General features: G+C 31.8%; 2 protein-coding genes across 2 annotated transcripts; one reads left to right on the top strand and one right to left on the bottom strand.

Annotated features, from left to right (window-relative positions):
• The first annotated feature begins 160 nt into the window (after positions 1-160).
• On the top strand, positions 161-14540 carry LOC106066094 (vacuolar protein sorting-associated protein 35-like). Its single transcript, XM_013225059.2, has 17 exons — positions 161-207; positions 2031-2132; positions 2318-2414; positions 2714-2837; positions 3717-3899; positions 4038-4263; positions 5363-5446; positions 5674-5783; positions 5916-6012; positions 6174-6322; positions 7251-7458; positions 8266-8421; positions 8769-8891; positions 9230-9409; positions 9583-9816; positions 10730-10873; positions 11249-14540. The coding sequence occupies exons 1-17, from the start codon at positions 205-207 to the stop codon at positions 11423-11425; spliced, it is 2397 nt and encodes a 798-aa protein (XP_013080513.1). The 5' UTR covers positions 161-204; the 3' UTR covers positions 11426-14540.
• A 384-nt stretch (positions 14541-14924) lies between these two features.
• Positions 14925-20099, bottom strand: LOC106066096 (cytochrome c oxidase subunit 4 isoform 1, mitochondrial-like). The gene is made up of 5 exons (XM_056034574.1): positions 19944-20099; positions 17196-17329; positions 16873-17043; positions 16321-16452; positions 14925-15289 (listed from the first exon to the last, which is right to left on the bottom strand). Exons 2-5 carry the CDS (start codon positions 17326-17328, stop codon positions 15153-15155), a joined length of 573 nt encoding a protein of 190 aa, XP_055890549.1. The 5' UTR covers position 17329; positions 19944-20099; the 3' UTR covers positions 14925-15152.
• Between the last annotated feature and the right edge of the window lie 988 nt (positions 20100-21087).

The raw sequence follows: 21087 nt of genomic DNA, 5'->3' as shown, positions 1-21087 counted from the left end.
ATTTATCGCCTGGATAATAAAAAACAAATGATCACACACTTTTATTTCATAGCTCAAAAAGTATTTGATCTCAAATCTACAACTAGAATCTAACTCCTAAAATGTAGACCATACCTTTTGTCAACTTATGCAAAATTTTTATTACGGACCAACCATAATAATTAATTTCCTTCTGCACTATTTTCTAGATTGAAGATTTCCAAAATGGTGGGTGTATCCTCTGTTGTGTTTTTATAACTATTGCATTTTCAAATCTCGATTAGATCTGTTAATCTAGTCTAGGCCTATAAATTAATTTTCAGATTTGTTTACCATTATTCGAATATTCAAATTCGATTAGAGCTAGAGAAACACCTTTATTGTAAAATCACTTAACTTAGACTTAGTCAGGACAGGAGAATACACAATAAAATTTTGAACTAACAATTGTCAATTGGCAATTTTGTCTTTGAAAGTTTGAATTTAGACTAGATCTAATAATTATTAAATTATAATTTGATTTTCATCAAAAAGTGATTTTCAAAATAAACCAACTCACCAACTGTTAGATCTAAATAATTTCTAAATTTGAATAATACATTACATCATAATACATGAATTACATGAACTATAATTATAATAATATAATTATTATAATATATAAACTATAAAAAGTATAAATCATATTAAATGGCATAAAACAAATAGAAAAACAAAACCTAGGCTAATAAAATACTCAGACACATTTGACACAAGTGATAAATATATAGAATAGAGGCATATTTCTTATTCTAATTCCATACAAATTCCTACAAGAGGCAGTGCTCTTTCTTCTCTAGTCGGCCAAGTGCCATTAATTAGAGAATGGAATGATAAAAAAAATGGGCTGCCTGAAAAAACAAGAAAACCAACTTAACTTAAGTCATTGATTAACATGCATGACTAGATTGAGTCGCGTAGAATGGACTTATGACTTATCTTCTTTTTGAAGTAGCGCCTGTAATCTATTCTATAAGATAAGATTACAAAACATTTGCTTTATTAAAATAGTGCTGCTAATATTTGGATTCACTAATGCAAATCATAATAATGACACTGTGACTAGATCTACATTTTAGATTTTAGATCTAGTCACTAAGACTCTAGGTTGTCTCTACTAAGCATAGACTAAGACAGTCTTATTTAAATCAGTGACTGTCTAATGTGACTAATAAAACAAGTTTGGAGTAAAAAATTGTGATTATTTATAGATCTATTAAGTCTTGGTAATACAAGTAGAATCTTTTAGATCTACTTTTGGTAGTAGTCTTAGTCTAAGTAGAGAATCTAGAATCTAGACTTGATCTAAAGCTAAGACACCTCTAATTCAAACTTAGTAAAGTTCAATTTAATTATTGATCACTAAGAGTCAGGCTTAAAGACTAGAACTAAAATTAAATTTAATTAGTTTGATACAAGTTGTTAGCTTTGAACTGATTTTTATTATGTTGATAGTCCATAGCAGCACTGCTTACTATCTCTATAATACTTCCATATGACTCAATCATATATATATATATATTTATATCTAGAAATTCTAATGAAAATTTTAATACTAGATAAAAATACTTTTAATATTCTAAACTTTAGTAAGATAAATATAAAAGAACTGGGGTTAATTAATTTTTTTGTTTGTTTTACTTATTTGTTTTACATGTTTTGGATGTTTTTTCCTAGCCCAAACCTCCTGCCGGAGGCTAGGGTATGGTGGTGGACAGGGTTGAACACAGGACCATTGAATGAGCTCATACCACATGACTAGGAAGCCACCCAATATAAATAATTAATGTATTAAGTGGCGAGTGGTAGTATATTTTTATTATAGAGCTTGTAACTTATCTGCTAGACTTTTTTAAGTGTCTCAATTACTTAACAGCTGGGATTCTGTTGGTGCTGTATCTTGACAAAACTGTAGTTTGTATCTAAAGAAATTTGTACTTGTACAAATAAATTAGAAGATAAAACTTGGGATCTCTCGTTTACTTTTCTTTCCATTTCTACTTTGCATTCAGCCATCTACACCTCAACTTTCGCCACAAGAGGAGCAAGAGAAGCTTCTAGAGGAGGCCCTTAATGTGGTTAAAACACAGGCCTTCCAAATGAAAAGATGCTTGGTAAAGTTCTGTGTGTCATTTTAGCATAGTTAAAAATTAAACATCTAAATGACTAATTTAGCTTTGTCTAATATTATGAGTGGACTATATTGAAACATTTAACAGAAGTTTTTACAGAACTGATTGAAGAATAATCTTTTTTTTTTTTGGGTTAGTTTTTATTCCATTTCTTCATATATTTTAAGGACAAAGGAAGACTAATGGATGGTTTGAAACATGCCTCTACCATGCTTGGAGAACTACGTACTTCATTACTTTCACCAAAGAGCTACTATGAATGCTGTAAGATAATATACTATTTAATAGTGGCTTTAGTTGTTGTTTTTGTTGCAGTTATTGTTAAATGAAAAACAAATTTTTAAGTCAAAATAAATTTTATATTAAATGTTGTTATGTAAAATAAAAAAAATATACTTTAATACATAAAGTACATTAGAGTAAGAAACTTACAATGAGTTACACTATTCTTCGTAAATTAGTTAGTTTTTTTCCATATTATCTGAATTCACTTAATATATTAACATTTAATCAGAAATTATTTTTTTCTCACAAAATATTTCATGGCCTTCATGCATTTAAAGATATGGCCATCTCTGATGAACTGCGCCATTTGGAGATGTACCTAGTAGATGAATTTCAGAAAGGACGTAAAGTAGCTGACCTTTATGAACTGGTTCAATATGCTGGAAATATTGTTCCACGATTGTAAGTATTATCTACATTTTCTACATTATTGTTTTCATACTAGTGTAATGTAATCTTTCAGTACCGGTAATAGACAATGATTGGTAATATGATACCGGAGGATTTCCAGCTACCCGTCGCCTCAGCGTGGCCCTCCGGTGGAAACATCCAGAGGTGGATCTGGACAGGCTAAGAACGAGTAGCGAACCAGGCCTTCTAGCAGGTCTCCCTGGGTGAGCTTTTGTTTTTTTTTTATCTCACTCGGGGTGGGGATGGAACAAGTAACCTGCAACCCAGTCCAAAAAGTCCGCCACGCCGTTCCACAAAGGGGCCGTCATCAGTGACCCGTTGGCTGGAGTGGCGGCCCTTGCACGGAATAGTGGCGGTTACAGTATAGGAACATGAGACAAGCTCCCCGCAGTTAGCGCTGTTCCCGGCCACTTATAGCGAGTGGGCCAGGACCGGTTACGGTGCGCTGTGTACACGGCACGGCCCGGTTTTACCAGTCAGTCAACTGATATGGCTGCCTACCCTTGGGTGCCCTCAGACAGGACAGGGGTGAAGAGCCCCATGTCCAGGCCTGGTGGTTGGATAAAAGCCTTTCTAACCATCAACGGGATAATGGCGCCTACGGCGCCGATTCCCTACTGGACTTCATCGAAGGTAATATGATAAGTGCCCAATAGACATTTTCACTTATTTAATGAGTATTTTCTATTCAATTAATCATTTCTAAACAGTTTTTAATGTTATTGCTGTCAGCAAACAATAACCAAATAAAATGGATATGCTTCTCATATAAAAGAAAAAATCTATTTGTAGAACCATTTCTTCTTGCAAGTAATGAGTCTCTCCACAATGTTTTAACAGTACTATTTAATTATTTTGTTATGTTTACAGATACTTGTTAATCACTGTTGGAACAGTTTATATCAAATCCAATGAACTGTCTAGAAAAGACATTCTAAAAGATTTGGTGGAGATGTGTCGCGGTGTACAACATCCTCTGCGTGGTCTGTTCCTGAGGAACTATTTGCTCCAGTGTACAAAAAATGTTTTGCCAGATGCAGTAGAGGACCAAAGGTAAATCACTTTTTCTTTGTCCTCTTAATAAAAGACATGTCTCCAAAACAAATTTAGAAATAAATCATGTTTTATTAATTCATTTTGAAAAAAAAAAATGAAGAAAAGAATAAAATCTTGACTTTCACTGCAACACAGCACAGAGAGCAACGGGGGAGAATCTGGCACAGTCATGGACTCTGTTGATTTCATCCATCTCAATTTTGCTGAGATGAACAAGCTTTGGGTACGCATGCAGCATCAAGGTCATTCCCGTGATAGGGAGCGCAGAGAAAATGAGAGAAGGGAATTGAGGATCCTAGTAGGTACAAATCTAGTTCGACTGAGCCAGCTGGAGTGTATCGATGTGGAAAAATTTAAACAGGTATCTACAACATTGAAATGGTTATCTTCAGATTTAACCCAATAGCTCCTATTTCCGGTTAGAAAAAACCTTCCCAGGCCCTAAGCAAAGAGGGATAACCTTGAATTTAAAAAATCCTTAATAATAACTATTTTGAAAAAATAATCAAAAATTAAGATCTAATATATATAAATAAACAAACAACTTTCAAAAATAGAATGATGTCTAGTTTAAAAAAATATATACTTTTAATACCTTTAGAATATAAAGCTTAAAAAATACTAATTTTCCCACGTTGGGGCTTATACACTGGGGCTATGGGCCTGTCAGTTTGAAAAATTATTTAAACAATAAAAATCTTCCTGATTTTTTTGAAAATAGAATTGGTTATCTCCAAAATAATTTGTAATAACGCTTGCAACGAGACTAGAAGAAATCTTCTATTTAAAAAGTTTAAAGCAAGTATATTGAATAGTGGATTTTAGAAAGGTTCTACAATGGTTTAGGACTAGATCGAGAAAAAGTTTCCAACTGCAGAAGGAGCTAATGGGTTAAAGTCCTGCTAGGAATTAAATTCTGAAATGAATTTTGTAATATAATCCAGAACTAACCTTTAGAAATAGAATACTGAACTGACCTTTAAAAATTAAATGTGAACTGCCCTTTTTGGAATGTTAATCTGACTTTGCTCTTACAAAATCTTTCATGGCCTTTTTTTAAAAATCTTTCACAAACTTCTAATAAATAGATGCCGATTTTTTGGAACAAATCAGAACATGAAATTTTTTCCTAATGTTATTAAGTCTGACTTGAATATACTCTAATATAGACTTAGGCAAATGTGTAGTATTGTCTCAAAATTAATTGCTACTATCCATATTTACTAATAAATTGGTGATTTACTTGAAAATAAGTGGCACCCATGACAATGATCTTAAATTAATATGTTTTTGATTTTTTTCATATGTTTTTTTTCCCCCATTTGAAATAGTGTATTGTATTTTTTTTTTCGTTTGGCATTATTATGAATAAAATGTAATGACTCAAAACTAATTAGTTAAATCAAGAGTATTTTATGCAAACCAAGTTTGTTGTGCAATGTGTTAATAAATATCTTCAGAGTGTGTTGCCTGGTGTTCTAGAACAAGTTGTTAATTGTAAGGATGCCATCGCCCAGGAATATCTGATGGAGTGTATTATTCAGGTGAACATTTGGTCTTTGTTTCCTGTGTTGTAGATTGTAAAAAATCTGTGTTGTTGTGTTGTAATATAATATCTGAAATATATATCTCTCTCTCTATATTTTTATATATCATTTAAGTGAAAATATTTTTGATCTTTTTGATTCGTTAAGAATGTCAATGTTTTATTTTAATCCTTTTGAACTGTAGTAAATTGTGTTGATGTTAATCACTATTGTTTCATTTCCAGGTGTTCCCGGACGAGTTTCATTTGCAGTCTCTCAACTCATTTCTTAGAGCCTGTGCAGAACTACACCCTAATGTTAATGTAAAGAATATCATCATAGCTCTGATAGACCGGTAATATATTTAATGAACACATGAATTTTCATATTTTTAGGCGGAGTTGATGGGAGAAGGGAGAGAAGACTTGAAAAAATTTAGTGCTGCACAATATAGTTGTAATATATCTATATTAACCATTTTTTAAAGGTTGGCTTCTTTTGCTCAAAATGAAGAAGGTCCTGGAATTCCACCGGAAATTCAACTATTTGACATTTTTTCGCAGCAGATTTCACAAGTGATTCAAGTTCGTGCATTCTAATATTTGTGCTTAAAATTCATATTGATTATGATTAATGCAATCTAAACAGGAATTTTACAGTAAAATAAAATTTTTGTCCTATGAAATACTTGTCTAATATGAATTAGGCAATTTGCATTAAAACTGTTTATATTGATTTCTTAAAGAATCGCCCAGATATGGCCCCTGAAGATATTGTTTCTCTGCAAGTGGCTCTAATCAATCTGGCACTAAAGTGTTACCCAGACAAAGTAGATTATGTGGACAAAGTTCTAGAAACTACAGAAGAAATATTCAACAGGCTTAATCTAGACCAGTAAGTTTTGGATGATTCTATTGTTTTCATCTTGGCAGTTTAATCACTTCTTTTAATTTTTATTAATATTTTTAAAATTACATGATATAGAATAGGAATATGAGAATTTGTGACAGGAAGGGACTTATAAAGCAGGCCAAGTCCCTCATTAATTGTGTTAAATTTGTATTATTTGTTTCAGTACAATAAGTCGTAAGTAAAAAATAACGTAAAGCTTACTAAAAGATTGATTGATTACTAAAAGAAATTGAAGCTTCTTCTTATGGTTTTTAAAGTTGCAATCTTTATCATAGCTAAGGAAGACTACTCTTTAGAAAATCCAATATAATTTTTTTTTAAATTGCAATTGACTCTTGATAGTCTGACTCTTAATAATTTGAGATGCTCAGTAATTTGACTCGGCGCTGACCTAAATTCATGTAATTGTACTGTAGCCTTTAGATTTTTAGAATGTAGGTAGGCTTAAATTGAATTTTGTACAGTATATACAAGCTGAAATTTTATCTTTTGTATTTTTTTAGATCTGTAAATTTGTCTTTTCCATGTATTGTTTATTTTAAACCTTAAAAGTCTAAGAGAATATTTTATTACTTCATAAATTGAATTTACTTGACATTTATGGTTAAATTCTTTGAAGTACAGCTAACCTTAGGTAATATAACTGTTGAAATATCAAGAGTTAAACTGTAATTTTTTTTTTAAGTGATCTATTTATAAACTTATAAACTCATCATGGCATCACTCTGTTTCACTTTTTCTGGCTAGCTTACACACTGGGGGACAAAAGGGACATTTCCTAATTGTACTGTATTAGATGTGGATTTGAAAATTAGAAATTGTCTAACTTTATCCATAGGTTACATTTAGCACTAGATGTCAGTAATATGTTTACTGTTATTGTAATTATTTGAAACTGCTTTTCCATCAGTGTTGAGCATGGTAGTCCAGTATCAAAAGAACTAATGCGTCTAATGAAGATCCCAGTTGACACCTACAACAACATACTAACAGTACTCCAACTGCAACATTTTGGTCCACTTTTTGAATATTTTGACTACAAAGGTAGACAACTGATGAGCTGTCATATCATCAATAATGCCTTGGAAAATGAAACTCTAATCCCAGCCCAGGAAAATGTATGTCCTTTAGTGTTTAACTTAGATTCTTATTACTTATCTTGAGGCTTTAAAATTTTGTGCAATTAGAGGGTCTAAGTTAGCCATGTCAACATGGATTTTAAAAACAGTGATTTAATTGTACTCACCAAACATAAAATGCTAAATGCTAGACATTATACTATTCACTACACTGATTCTTTATATAATAGTCACAATAGCCTTATTTTTTTTTTAAAGGACACACTAGTGGTTTAACTGCTGTCTCAAAAAGTCAGTCCAATGATGAATGTCATCTTCAGCTTTCTTTCTATTTAGGATGTAAATTAAGATACCTATTGGGCAATGAGCATTCAGTGATCACTTTCTTAGACTATATCTTGCACTATTATTATAATATTGTAAAATAACCCTATGGTGACTGGGTTTAGGTAGGCTTATGTCAAGTCTGACCTTTACGTTTCATCATGATATGGTTGTTGAATAGATGGTTTATTCAATTTTGGGATATGGGTCCAGACTTTAACATAAGAAAAAAAAACTTTCTACTGTTTTTTCCTCTTTTTTTCCTAGAACTTAGTAAGTGCCATTAAACTTTTTTTAAAAGTCCCTTTTATTAATATAGTTTTAACAACTAAAGACTAGAAAAAGGCAGTGAAAACCTCCTCCACTTAGGCCACAATAAAACTTGACTGTCTTTTTTTGTTTAAGTTCCAAGGCTTTTTATGTCTTATGGAAATGGGATAGATTCAAAGAGTTCTGTAGCATTGTAATGTAACGTTATTTTGAACTTATTGTCTGTAACATAATAATTGTAAAAATTTTCAGGTGGACTCAATACTCAACATAGTCAATTGTTTAGTACAAGATCAAAATGATCAGCCTGAAGAACCAGATGACCCTGAAGATTTTGCGGAGGAGCAGGGCATTATGGGAAGATTTATTCATCTGCTGCAATCATCAGATTCGAACCAACAATTTTTGGTAACAACCTTTAATTCTGTTTTTTTTTAAGGCATTGACATTACATGCTAAGAAATGCTCATTCAGTTTCCTACTACTGTAACTAATATTTTCAACTGTTACTAAATGCTCAAGTTCATGAATTTGTTTTTTTAGGTTTCAGTGCATTTATTCATTGAACTTTTGTTTCTTTTTAGAGGAATTATAAATATTGCACAATTAGTTTCAATAAAAATAATAATACTATAATAAACTCTATGGCCAGACAGGTTTTATCATTTCACTGCTGAAAACTATAAGAAATGTAATATTGATAAAATTTAATATGCAACTCAACCTAGTAAATGAAAATTTTTTTTTTTTTAAAGATTCTCAACACAGCCAGAAAACATTTTGGAGCAGGTGGAGATAAACGAATCAAGTTTACACTCCCACCAATAGTATTTGCTGCTTACAGATTGGCGTTTAGATACAAGCAATTACAAGATGAAGTAGGTTGTTTTTTTTCTTGTTGAGTATTTTTATTAAATCAAGTTTGTTTAAAGAATGGGGCAACCAATGCATTTTTTGCATAAGAAATGTACAGTGTCATGTATTTTTACATTTGATAAATAGCTATTCATCTAAACTAAGATCCTATCATTTCAAATGTTAACTGATATATCTATGAATATAAAAGACTAAATATTTTCATTTAAATAAAAATACAAGTGGAAAACATTTTGTATCCACTGGATACAGAGTACAAGCAATTAGAACATTTGGATAACATCAACAAAAAAATGATAAGAATAATTAAGTTCAATTTTTTTTTTTTTTTTTTAAACAGGATGAAAACTGGGAGAAGAAATGTCAGAAAATTTTCCAGTTTTGCCACCAGACAATAGGAGCTCTGATTAAGGCAGAGCAGGCAGAGATTCCTCTTCGGTTGTTCCTGCAAGGTGCTCTTGTAGCTGGGCAGATTGGATTTGAAAATTCTGAAACAGTGGCCTATGAATTTCTTTCTCAAGTTTGTATCTCCATTGTTTATAAGTGTAATTGGTTGTTTATAAGTATAATTAGTTGCATAAAAACATTATTAGTTGTTTATAAGAATTATGAGTTAAATACTAAGTGTTTAATTTTGTATTAACTAGTTCCATTCAGTCTTGCCATATAATAATTTCCCTCTTTTACATAAAGGCATTTTCAATTTATGAAGATGAAATCAGTGACAGTAAGGCCCAGTTAGCAGCAATTACTTTAATTATCGGCACCCTTGAACAAATGTCATGCTTCGGAGAAGAAAACCAGGAACCTTTGTTTACACAGTGCGCTCTGGCTGCTTCCAAACTGTTGAAAAAACCTGACCAGTGCCGTGGTGTGTCAATCAGTTCACACCTTTTTTGGTCAGGAAAATCAGCTAAATCTGGAGAAGTAAGTTTTGTTTCAGTGTGAGTCATTAGAGTGAGACATGTATTACCTATGGAATATTTAAAATGCCATTTAAATAGTGGTCATTGTTTTTGGTGATGTGGAAGAATGTTTACTTACAAAATATTTTTTTATTCCAACTGGTTTTCTGCCTAGCTACAGATTTTATTTTATGAAGGCGCGGTGGCTGAGCAGTTAAGCGCTTGACTTCCGAACCGGGGACCAGGATTCAAATCCTGGTGAAGACAGGGATTTTTAATTTTGGGATCTTCGGGCGCCTCTGAGTCCACCCTGCTCAAATGGGTACCTGACGTTAGCTAGGGAAAAGTAAAGGCGGTTGGTCATTGTGCTGGCCACATGACACCCTTGTTAATTGTAGGCCACAGAAACAGATGACCTTTACATCATCTGCCCTATAGATCACAAGGTCTGAAAGGGGAACTTTACTTTACTTTACAGATTTTATAGCAGATAGAGAAAGAAGTAATAAAAAAAAAAACTATAAATTCCTTGATGCCAGTAAAAAATAAATATAGATCACAACACTGTAATTTCTTTCTGCACATAAGTCTCCCTTCTTTTTAACACTAGCAGCTTACATTCTTTGCTCATTTAAAAAAACAAAACATGTCATTCATACTTTCAACATTGCAAAGGAAATGGTTATAATGTTGGTCTCATTATGTTCTTATTCACTTGGTTATAATTTATTTGTTAATTAGACAACAGTTGACTGAGTTCAGAAATTTAAAATACTTGTGCATATTATCAAATACCCCAGTGCTAAAAAAGGAAAATAAAACATTGCTTACCGGTATTTAATACTTGTTTACTATTTTGAAAAATGTTACACACATTATTATTATTTGCAAATAAAAAAGCAACAACTAATGCATTGTTTTGTTCTAATGTTTAGCTCCGTGATGCTAAGAGAGTGTCTGACTGTTTAAAGAAAGGTGTGAAAATTGCCAATCAGTGCATGGATAGTTCAGTGCAAGTCCAACTTTTTGTAGAAGTATTGAACCAATACATTTACTTCTATGAAAAAGGATGTGAACAGGTTTGCATCTGTTATAAATATATAATTATATATAGTTAGGGCTTTAAAACAGCACACTTTTTTTCCTTGGCACAGTCTGCAAAAGAGCTCACAGCTCAGCAGCAATAAAGCTGGCTAGAAGAAGAAAAAGAATAGTTAGGGCTTTACAAAAGATTGTCTTAGTCAAAAAGCTTTTTTTTTTTCTCATATGGTGGAGTGAGCAATGGTCCAGTTGAATTCATCTTGATTTATTGTGGAATCACATTATGTTTGTAGGGTTAACATTTTGTTTTAAAGGTCCTATAATAATAATCATTATTATTCTTGTGGATAATACTTTAATTTCCATACATACCCGAACAACTTTTGAAAATTTAATAAATTTTTTTCTTCCAGATATCAGTTCAGGTTTTAAACCAGATCATCTCTAAAATCAGAGAACTGTTACCCAACTTAGAGTCCAATGAGGAAACAGAACAAATCAACAAACATTTTAAGAACACTTTGGAACATCTGCACCACAAACTGGAGAGTAGTGAATCAGTTGGACAGTACGAAGGGCTTGTATTATAAAAACCGGACTCTGGAAACAGGAAACACTTTCCTAATAAATTGCTAGAACACACTAGTCTTTTTATGCTAATGCTGGTACAAGACATCATTAATTGCATTCAAACATTCCGTGTGTTTGGAAATAAGGAGAGTTATTCAATAGATTTATGGTGTTCAATATCTCTTGAGGTGTTTCTTGAACAATGTATTTACTAAGTTCAATGTTTATGGCTGTTGTCAAATATAGAAACTTAGGACAGCCCAACTTGTGATATATATATATATATATAAAATGAAAAGAGATGAATGTATTAGTGCCACTAGTTCACAGTTAGTATCAACTTTTTTTTTTTTATATTGTCAATTTATTAATTTATCAAATGTTTAGTAAAACACCATGTTAATTACTAAAACAAAAACACTTTATATTTTTTTTTAGATCTCTGAAATTTTTTAAACATATATTTCGTAAAGTAAAATACAGATCATTATATACTTTAAGCATCAGGTCTACCTTATTATTTTGCAAGATGAAAACTCGAAGACAAATGAATTAGTTATTTCTAATAGATAACAATAAATTCTTAATGAGTTATTGAAGCTTTCATTTCCATCAGAATGAAGTAAAAAAAATATACCATACTATTACTACCCAATAAGCCACTCATTAGATACATCTATATGAAAACAAGTAATTCAACTCTTTTGACATTATTTAACACTTTCATTATGCCATGTATAAACGTTTCTGGAACAACATGGCCTAAATTGTGCTGGTGTGCCAAAAAAAATAATTATTTATAAAAGTTTCCCCTCTCCCCCTTATAAGGAATTAGTTGCAAATGAATTCTAGATTTTCTATAGAATGCTTGTATTTGTTTAGTTAATAATTGATAAATGATAATGTATAGATTGTCTATCTGTTCAGACTTGTGATTTGTGCATTGAAGAATTGTTTAAATTTAATTTTTTGGTTTTGTCTTATTTTAAATATTGCTCATTCATAACATGAAAAAACAAAATTACTTTTAAAAAAACAACAAAGCTCATATTAAGTGTAATTTATAAAATAGTTTTGATCATTCATGTAATTAAATTTGTAATAGATCTATGCTAACAATAATAAATCTGTGTGATTAGAAATATTTTTACCAATTGTTTTTGTTGAGCAATATTTCATGTTTCACAGCTTTCTCAATGCACTATGATCCTATCACTTGTCTGGACCACTTGGGAGGTGGGGTGGAGAGAAGGGTGTATCTGAGTGAATGTTTTAAATGTATTTTTTTTTTTTTTATTAGTAGAACTTGAACAAAAGCGTCCTTAATTCAACTTTTAACACCACATCTGTCAAGTACAATTTCTTTCTTGTTCAATACCAAACAAAGTAATTAATAACCAATAGTTTATTTAACTAATTGGTTAATAATTTTTTTTTTTATTGATTCTTGCTTTGTCAACTACAAGAAACAATAGTGAAAATTTCAACTTGATCCAAGATTGTTATTACCTAACACAGTGAGTTGATATGTTGTTTTTTTCTCTCCATTTTTTATGGTGGTAGAGCAGATAATAAGGTGGGGGCCATACCCGATGGCACAAACACTTGTTTCAATACTGACTCAATTTAATGACATTATAAAAAGCATTTTAACTGACATTAACGAGTTACAATCAGTTTACTGCTGTTTCAATATCTCCATTTCCAAATTCTATGACCTTTGGTAGTCATCATTCATGTAGGCTTTCATGTCATAAAAAAGGTGTTTTGTACTGGAAAATAGAAAAATTAAAAAAAAATAAAGGATCATTGCTTTGTACTGCTTGGCTCAGGAATCCTTTATATTTTTTTCTGCTTCCCTTTTCTGTTCCATGTCTTCACTCCTCATTCTGAGCACATGACGGCCATTTTAAGATCATTTTATTATCTTTAAGGTATTTTTTTTTTAGCTCATTGTTTTCTCTTTCAGAATAATTGTGTAAATAATCTTTACAGAAACTTAAAGGGAAACTCCCATGGTTTTGACAATTTTGTATGTGTTTTGATTTACAGATAATGAATGTATTGTTCTTTTTTTTTAAATTTTCAATAATAACTTAGTAATTGATGTTTTTCTGGTGTAATTTTCCTGCGCATATCAGATTTTCACCGGGTTTCTATGTGGCGTCACACTAACCTATTAATTTAATCTATTGACTTATTGTATAACGGGAGACCATACAGTAAAGTTTACATTCTCGTAAAAGAAATATAGCTTCGTTTATGAAGTTAGATGTAGATCTTGTAGGCAAAGAAAAAAATGTGTGTTGAAAGTAGATTTATATGCATGACTTAACTACAGCAGTGTGTATTTTCTCCCCTGACCACTCAACACAAACAAACACTATCACTTGGTTGTCTTGTCATGACCGACTACACATAGTCTAGACTACCTTACACTGACCAGTTTGTTAGAGTCAGACACACTATCTATTTACTTTTTAGGACAGGGATGGGCTTAGATGAAAATGTTACTTTTTTCTCGAGTTGGTTATCCTAATGCTTTTAGATCTATATATACATGTATATATATATAACTTTACCATAGCTCTGAACTAGGCCGTCAGACTGATGGCACAAGCCAACATACTATAAGTGACCACTCTTCTGGAAAATACTGGTTTGAACACCACACTGAAATTGCCTGTGACATGGTCATGTGATCATCTAGAAAAAATTTAGAGTTTCAAGACTAATCCATCTGGTACAGTTCAGCTTAACAAGACAGGCTAGTACAGAGTGAAATCAGTCTGGTACAGTGTAGTCCAGTATGATACAATACAGAAACCAGTAGAGTTTGGTGCAGCAGTTGATGTTATCTACAGTGAAGCATTTGTACAGTCTGTGTTTCATGTTGCCAATTGTACAGTATTGGCTGTTTATTTATTAAAACAATCATGTTTTTTGGAGCCCAAGTTATCTAGTTCTCTGTGCTGTGGTGTGCAGCAATACTTAATTGAATTAAACAAAAAAAACTGACATAGCCAACTAGTTATGTAAAATTAGAAGTTTTAACAAACTTGTTTCGATATAATGTACTAGTAATACTTAAATACATGTTAGGTAAAAAATAGGAAATAAAACCATTGTGCTGTGCATGATTTCTTTTTTGATATAATGATTCTAATACACCCATAAGGTGTTCACAATGTTTACAATAGTACGAGGTAACTATTTCACCTAGACTACTTAATACCCTGCATGTTTTCCTTAACTGACATGTTGCTGGCTGCAAGTATTTGCATGTTCCTAACTATGATGATAATATACCTTGCAAGATATAATGTAGACATTATAATTAAGTTTTAAGACATTATCACAGGTACTGCTAAAAAAAAATGTTAATTTTTATCCCACAAGATATTTGTAACACAGGCACCTATTTATTGATACCGGTATAAAACAAGGATATTTTCCATGAGCACAGGAGACAACATACATTAAAATCAATAAGCTCCCAAAAAAAATTCAACAAAGTGATAATAATTCAATACAAATTTATTTCAATTGTGAGACATAACCATCAGCAAGATAAGCATAAAAAAAAAGTGTACTGTCTATAGAAAATTAACACCCAATTACTTCTTTGTCAATGCATAAACCACAGTTGAAGACCATACATAAATTTTTTTTATGCCTATCCGGAAAAATGAAACAAAATGGCTTTTGTCTAAATTATTGTCTAATTATACCGTCATAGGTAATAATTTATTTTTTCCATTCCAACTTTTCATAATCCCATTTGGATGAGATGCCCATGATGCGGCCTTGTTCTTCATCTAACATTTTCTGTAACATTTTTTCTTGCCACTCTCTTGTTAAGTTTTTGGGTGGTGGTGGGTATACTGTAGGATGAAACATCAAAATAGATAACTTGAGCATAACATAAACATCAAGGTTCATAATGCATTAGTAGAAATAAATTCCAACTAAAACACGCCCTAGTAAATATTTTTATTGAAGAAATCAAAACTTTATGATGAAAGATTAAATATATAATATTGTCTTAATTTCAGGATAAGTTGTAATTTTTTTATCCCAATTTTTAATATGTGAAATTTACAGTAGTCCATAAAAGATAATACTTGTTTAAAGATAACTAATTCACTGTTTCATCTAATATGGTTACTAAATCACAACCTTTAAACCATGTTAAAACATGAGTACCTTTAAACCATGTTAAAACATAAGTACCTTTAAACCACTACACAACAAATTTCCGTAAGGATCAATAAAGCAGTCTTAGTCTTAGTCTAAATCTAGATAATGCCTGGTCATATGATTTCCACCTCAAACTGTCATCACAATGTTCCCAGGCTTGAACCCTACCCACTTCTACCTCAGCCACCCTACAAAAAGTTTGGACTAGAATATAATAATAATTTCTGAAAGAACATTTCAAACATATACAATAAAACATAGTATATGAGAGCTTTTTTTATATGATAGGAGAAATTTTTTTTGAAATCAAGAATTTTTTATTTTTTTAAATTCCAGACTGCATACAATGAAACCCATTTAAAGACCTAGTGGTCCATGGGGTAGGAATTTGAAATTATACTGTATACTGTGGTGTGGGAGGTTAATCCTGTATTACAGGTCACAGCCTCCACTGGGATTACACAATGAACAATATGAGATAACTTTAACTACACTGGAAAGCTGAGTACCTTTAAACCACTACACAAGACATCCCTGGAGCCAATTATGCAGATCTAATATCTAGCACAATCTAAGGGATTTAAGAAACTGTCTTAAATGGCCATGAAGAGCTGCCTGCACTAAGCTTATTTGGTGACTGTATATATCCTGAGACCAAATACATACATTTCATTTAGAACATTTGAGGTAAATGTGTCAAATTATAAATACTGACCAAATTTTTTAACAAACAACATAATCCATCCAGTTGCTGCAAGACTTAGTAGAATAACAGAAAGAAACATCTTCCATTCTCCTGTAGGGGCATTAATTTCACTGAATGTTTGACAGAAGCTGGCTCTGTATACTGTAAATAAACAGATGCAGTCAATCTTAACAATATATTAATACAACAATACTATTGTGTGATAATTAGATTCAAATATTTTCAGCAAAATTATGTTAACTCAATTAATATTTAATATTCACTTATATTTATTTTTCATCACATGATAGACATTGATTTCCACCCGTATTCATTTTACTTGCATTTGAAACCTGGAGTCAAAATTCTACAATTCAGCTAATGATATCCTTATATTTTATGTTATTAATTTCTTGTCTGTCCAGTGTACTCTTCTAAAACTCTACACTAGGTAGATAGCCTTAATTATATATATTTATACAATGTAGCTCCTTTAATTTGGACATTAATGTATGTACATATATATTATTATATATATATATATATATATATATATATATAGTAAGATGGGCTATAACTTACAAGCTTTCTTTTCTTCCAGTGTCAGGTTCTTCCAATCACCCTTTTCTTTTTCCCTGAGTTTAAGAACTTCTGGTGTATCCTCCTTGAATCTAATGGCTGGACAGGGAAATTCACACCTGTCAACATATGTGGCTAACCCATTGAGACCAAATCCAACAATTTCACGGTTTCCTAAAATAATAATAACAAAAACACAATTTTGAAAGATAATTTTTGTGTGTGCGCTCTGAATAAAAGTATTTACAGCAATGTGTTAAAAAATACTTCTTGTAAGATATAAGGAAATCAGTATCTGATCTATTACAAAAAAAAAAAAACCTCACCTATCTTGGGATGAATTTCATCCTTCAGTTTCTGTTCCAAAACAACATTTTTGGTACATACTGCAGATAAACTAATGGAACGGTGAGGTAAAATAGTGGCACGAAGGCCTGCTCGAAGTAAATGATTACTCATCCTGAAAAAAAAAGAAGATAAAAAACATTCATGTTAATTAGTTGTAACATAAAAAAAAAAAGGATAATGGTAATGAAACTGCTCTATTACTGTTTACAATTTTTCATAAATCTCTACGAACAGTTGATTCATCTTAGGAGCAAAAAATCTAATACCATGATGAACATGTAAGTGTAATCCACAGATCAAGATATTTCATATGGTCTTACCACAAACAGAAAAGTTCTAAAAAATTCATCTTATTTTTTTCCAAATTATTTTTTTAATTAGCGGATATAAAAATTTTCAGTAAAAAAGCAAATCAAATATTTTTCAAGAAAATTGTGATAATTATGTCAAAAATGGCTTTAAAAACAATGATTAAAATGGTGGTATAGCTCTTTGAATAATAGCTGATCACCTTAAAAAACATTTATGCTTCCTAAGAGGTAAACAAAAGTCAAAAGTGACATTATACCAATACACTTAAGGTTCCATATATAAAAATTGCCATAACCATCGGAATTAAAGGAATTAAAAAAAAAATAGTGACAGTTAGGTGATAAACACCTTAACAATAACAGTTTAACATGAAGGGGTTTAAGTAGCGTCCTTTACTCTCGATCTATATATATATATAGTCATTTCCGACTAACGAACATGTTAAGCCCTGCCGCTGCAATTTTTATGTTTGAATTTTTATAGATCTGTAAAGGTTCTTTAGTCCTAGGAAAAAAAAGCAAAATCTATAACTCGTCATCCATTTGTCTATAAAAATAGATATGTTGTTTTGTTATGCTTCACATAGTTACAATAAAATATGATGTCAAAGAGGGTCAGGTCAATGAGGTCCAGCGCTGACATTAACGAAAACCATCCACCGTTTTGTAACTTAGTGAACACTCTCGGTGTGCTAATGAACACCTCATAGTTATTGTATTTTAAAAATTTATTATCTTTAATTTTCCTTTTTTTTTTTTACATTAACCAAAGTCAGACAGGTCAATGTTACTTTTCCCACTCTCAATTGCTTTCTTCTCTGTTTATAACGGATGCCACAACAAGGCCATTAGACACAGGTTTTACATATATATCCTGTGTAATGGTAGCATACCTTAGGTCTAGTTGACCCAAATTAAAAAAAAACACTGAGCGACCCGCTTGTTTAGCCTGCTTCATTCTGCTAAGTGACTATGGCCTCATATATCAATAATTGTCCCTCCCTCTACGTTTTTTTTTTTTTTACATTTTTAGAGCATTAGCGATGAGAGGCAACATAGATTAGACCTAGTAATAAAAAAGTGTAAAAAAATGTAGATATAGCGTTCGTTAATGCGAATATTAGTGAACACCCTCCTTCTATATATCGTCCTACCAGTGCTCTTTGAACCCGTGTAAAACCCTTGTTTTTCAGAGTAAACAAAACTAAATGTGTCTGAACTATAAAGAAATGGAGTATAAATAAAAATAATAGACTAGTTTCGTCATAGCTATCAAAATAGAGGCTCATTTTAACAAAGATTGTGGGGTGTTCGTTAATGTCAGAAAATAGGGGGAGTTCAGAAGACAGAAATTACTATACCACTAGATTTAGATAAAATAAGAATATAAAAATATACTAGATGATAGATTATAGATCTATGTCTATATAGTATAATCTTATATAATACAGACGTTACTTCAAAAAAGAAGATGATTACGTCCTACGCGTCATGCATTTAGTCATGCATATTAACCAATGACTTAAATTCTGCCAAGTCACTGGTTTTCCTGGCTAGCTCAGGCAACCCATTCCATGCTCTAATATATATATATATATATAGTAGTACATAGCTAGATCTTGATCTCTATAAAGTTTAATCATAAAAACTAAATAAAAAATTATTATAATCTTTAGAAAGTCCAATAAAGCCTAGATCAGTAGATTAAATATTGCTAAGTTTAAATTTTAAAAGCAGTATTTGGCAGTAGCTTTCAGTTTAAAATCTTAAGTCTCAGTAAGTAAACTAATCAACTAACTTCGTTGTAACTCACCCTTGCCCTTGCCTATACTGGCTTTACTTTTACTTTAACTGTCAGTGTGTCACCTGCGTGTGTTACTACTTAGATCTAAACATTATTGATTATAAATTGTACTTTAAATTAATATCGTATCCTCATATGGATCTAGTATTCTAGAGTCTAGTCCTAGATCTAGAATTCTTATCTTATAAAATTAAAACAATACACTATACACTGATGATACAGACGAGACGTTAGTAACATCGTTACTCCAAAAAGGAAGATGATTACGTCCTACGCGTCATGCATATTAACCAATGAATTTGGTAGACACACTAATGTAAATGTCTGATTTATTGAAAACTATTGAAAAATAAAATTGACCTTCAGCAATCATTTGTTTTCTAATAATAAATTGTATACAAACGATCATAATTTAAATAAGTCACGTAGGCGAGGATTTCGAAGGTGTGCACAACCTTTAAAAATAATTAATCTATCTGTTATCAGAATATTGTTTATGCTAAGTTAATCAACTAAAATAATAGATCTAGTAATGAATTATCGGTGAGAACAGTTTATCTAGAGTCTTGTAGATTCATTATTAACTTCGAAAACATTATGTTGTAACTTACCCTTTAGTCTATCGGTACTACCGAGTAAAATAAGGGTAGGATAGCCTAGAGGACTTCTCGTTCTTTCACGTTAACGACACTTTTTGGTGAATTTCCGGTATCACAATTTGGGTCTAGCCTAATTCTAGAAACGTTGCGAGTTTTAGAAATGTAGACTTGATCTAGGAGAGAGTCTAGATTCTAGTTCTAGAATATAGACCTACTAGTCGACCGGCGGCGTAGCATACGCCGCTATTTTGCAGAGTCACTGCAACCTATACGACCACAGTGGGTCCCGCACAGTCATAAGACCCGCGCTAATCCTATGTGTATAATAAATTATTAAATTAAACTATTTTATAACTAAAAAGATTTCCCGCGGCCTCCTGTCGATTTACCAGAATCTCCTGGAAATCTCCTGAAATTGCAAAATATACTAAAAAGTCCTGGAAATCTTCTGAAATTATTAAAATCTTTTGAAAACTCATAGAAATCTCAAGAAATATATTGACAAAAATTGTCTTTTTGGGGTGTCATTCAATATGGAAAACGCCAATACTACGCACGATAAAAAAAAAACGGCATTATGCAATACCCGTAATTGTGGAATCTGGTGAAAGAAGCTTCTCGCGCCTCAAACTAATGAAGAATTACTTGAGGTCAACAATTCTCAAAGGTAGATTGAAACATTTGGTAATTCTTGCTATTGAGCGTGATCTATGTAGGAAACAGACTTCTTATGATATAGGCCTATTCTGTATGACTTCGCTACACGCAAGGCTCGTGTAGTAATTCTATGTGTAGTAAAGAATGAATAAAATGCAAAGAGGAATATATTTTCTAATTCAAACTATTAATTTTCACTTATTATCCGTATCCCTACCCAAACTTGGCCCTGCAAAATCCGTTTCACATTGGGCCCCACAATGGTTAAGTCCGGCCCTGCTATTAAGTGACGGGTGAATACAAAGTAGATTACTTTTTCTCCCCCTCTTAATTTATTCGTCGCTAAAGTTACGTGGGGTAGAAAAAAAAGTGTCATCTTTCTTGGTCACAACGGTTAAGTCTGGCCCTGCTATTTAATGACGGATGAATACTACTTGTTCTCCCCCCCCCCTCTTTTCGTGGGGTAACTCTAGTCCGACTTGCAGAAATAAAAGAGTGA

Source organism: Biomphalaria glabrata, chromosome 7, assembly GCF_947242115.1.
Source record: "Biomphalaria glabrata chromosome 7, xgBioGlab47.1, whole genome shotgun sequence".
NCBI lineage: Eukaryota > Metazoa > Mollusca > Gastropoda > Planorbidae > Biomphalaria > Biomphalaria glabrata.
This window is presented reverse-complemented; position numbering and strand designations above follow the sequence as displayed.

What these genes read in the sequence shown, in the direction of transcription:
- LOC106066094 (XM_013225059.2), top strand. An exon ending in ATGTGGAAAAATTTAAACAG is followed by an intron (nt 4,264 to 5,362) that starts GTATCTACAACA and finishes AAATATCTTCAG; the next exon opens with AGTGTGTTGCCTGGTGTTCT. An exon ending in ATTCGAACCAACAATTTTTG is followed by an intron (nt 8,422 to 8,768) that starts GTAACAACCTTT and finishes TTTTTTTTAAAG; the next exon opens with ATTCTCAACACAGCCAGAAA.
- LOC106066096 (XM_056034574.1), bottom strand. Translation starts at nt 17,328, where the DNA reads ATGAGTAATCATTTACTTCGAGCAGGCCTTCGTGCCACTATTTTACCT. An exon ending in TGAAATTCATCCCAAGATAG is followed by an intron (nt 17,044 to 17,195) that starts GTGAGGTTTTTT and finishes TTATTATTTTAG; the next exon opens with GAAACCGTGAAATTGTTGGA. An exon ending in GTTGTTTGTTAAAAAATTTG is followed by an intron (nt 15,290 to 16,320) that starts GTCAGTATTTAT and finishes TTCATCCTACAG; the next exon opens with TATACCCACCACCACCCAAA.